Raw genomic sequence first — 1533 nt, forward strand, 5'->3', positions numbered from 1 at the left:
GAGGGGCAGCATGGAGGCTCAGGTGCTGACCATACTGGATCCGCATGTGATCCATCACAGCGTGATGACGCAATGTTTCCACAAAACCTTGCGTCATGCACACGCGAGCATCCGCCGCTGAGAAGCGGACGGGCGGGCACTGCGTGCATGACGCACACAGTAAGCGGATTTGACATGCCCCCCCCCCTCCTCACACGTACACTCACTTAGTTGCGATACACAATGAAGCGTATTTTGAGACGGTGACGTGCATGCACGGCGTGCCAGGAGATGCCTAGCGCGCTACATAGACTGTATTACACGTTGCGCAACGCGGTTGTCTGTGCGATCATCTCGTCATCAAATCTACTAGCAAAAGCTGTTCATCGGGGAAACAAAAACGGTGTATGTAATACCATGAATGAATATTTCCGATATATGTTTAGATGTGTTCAGCGTACATATATCATAATAAATTTAATTAAGTGTAAGTGCATAGTATTCCATTCATTTTCGCATAAGTAATATATAGAGGATTAATTTTAACTTATATAAGTTATTATGATATAAATCTCATATTACAAATGGGCGCGTTACCTACGCTTACGAAACTTATTCAGTTTCTCTCGAAGGGAGCTGATTTATGAAATTAGGCTGAACTTCATATTGTTAGTTCATGTGTATACGCTACCGCTCCGCTTTCAATCTTTACTCATACGTATCCATATTTAAAACGATAGTTGTTATATATTCGTGATGCTACTGTATTCCTTCCGTAGCTTTAATTATAATTAATCGCCATTTTATGCTTCATTTGTCGATGACTATAGCTGGTTCGCGTGATACGTATATACACGTCGCGTGATTTTTACTCCTATTTTACACAATTTCAGATTTCCTGAGTCATTATGGTGATGTCACAAACCATGAGCGCCATCGGTGTAGAATCAGAAACGGCGACACTGACAGCTGGTGAAGCTGTGCGTGACAAAGATAGCGGTCACATAGTGCTATCGTCATCGTCGTCGTCGTCGTCGTCGTCGTCGGTGAATCAGCTTTCATTGACATCGTACATCAGCTTAAAATCGCCAATAGGTATGTCAACTTTGTAGTAGTGCAGTGTCTGAACAGCGAGAGATCAACGAACCTGTCAGGGGTGAAAATCTTTGTGTCCGACAGTAATCCCTGTGCGGCAAATCGTTGAATAAGTGGCAAGCACTGAAACATCGACTACGAAAATATCATGGGAGTTTTCTGTGTGCTGCACAAAAACATAATTGTCTTTTCCTCAGGCTTGTTTCTCGGGATGTTATTTCACATTCACACATTCGGTTATTGTGAAGCCTCAAGAAGAAACGTGTTCTCAAAAGTTCACAAAATAAAAAATTCACACCTCATTCTATATATTAGAATGATACTACTATATTTATATAATATATTATGTAAATTATATATATTACATATATATGTATTATATATATATAATACATTCTTTATAATACTAAATTAGAATATTAGAATAAGGTGTCAATATTTATTTGTATATATATATAT

General features: G+C 39.4%; 1 protein-coding gene across 1 annotated transcript in view; it reads left to right on the plus strand.

Moving 5' to 3' along the window:
* Positions 1 to 297: 297 nt before the first annotated feature.
* Positions 298 to 1533, plus strand: part of LOC106809554 (suppressor of cytokine signaling 2-like) — a 6476-nt gene continuing 5240 nt past the window's right edge. The window contains exons 1-2 of the mRNA XM_014812675.1: positions 298 to 388; positions 873 to 1074. Of these exons, the coding sequence (XP_014668161.1) occupies positions 888 to 1074 (187 nt within the window). The 5' untranslated portion in view covers positions 298 to 388; positions 873 to 887. The remainder of the gene's footprint in view (positions 389 to 872; positions 1075 to 1533) is intronic.

Source organism: Priapulus caudatus, unplaced genomic scaffold (assembly GCF_000485595.1).
Source record: "Priapulus caudatus unplaced genomic scaffold, Priapulus_caudatus-5.0.1 Scaffold362, whole genome shotgun sequence".
NCBI classification, from domain to species: Eukaryota; Metazoa; Priapulida; class Priapulimorpha; order Priapulimorphida; family Priapulidae; genus Priapulus; species Priapulus caudatus.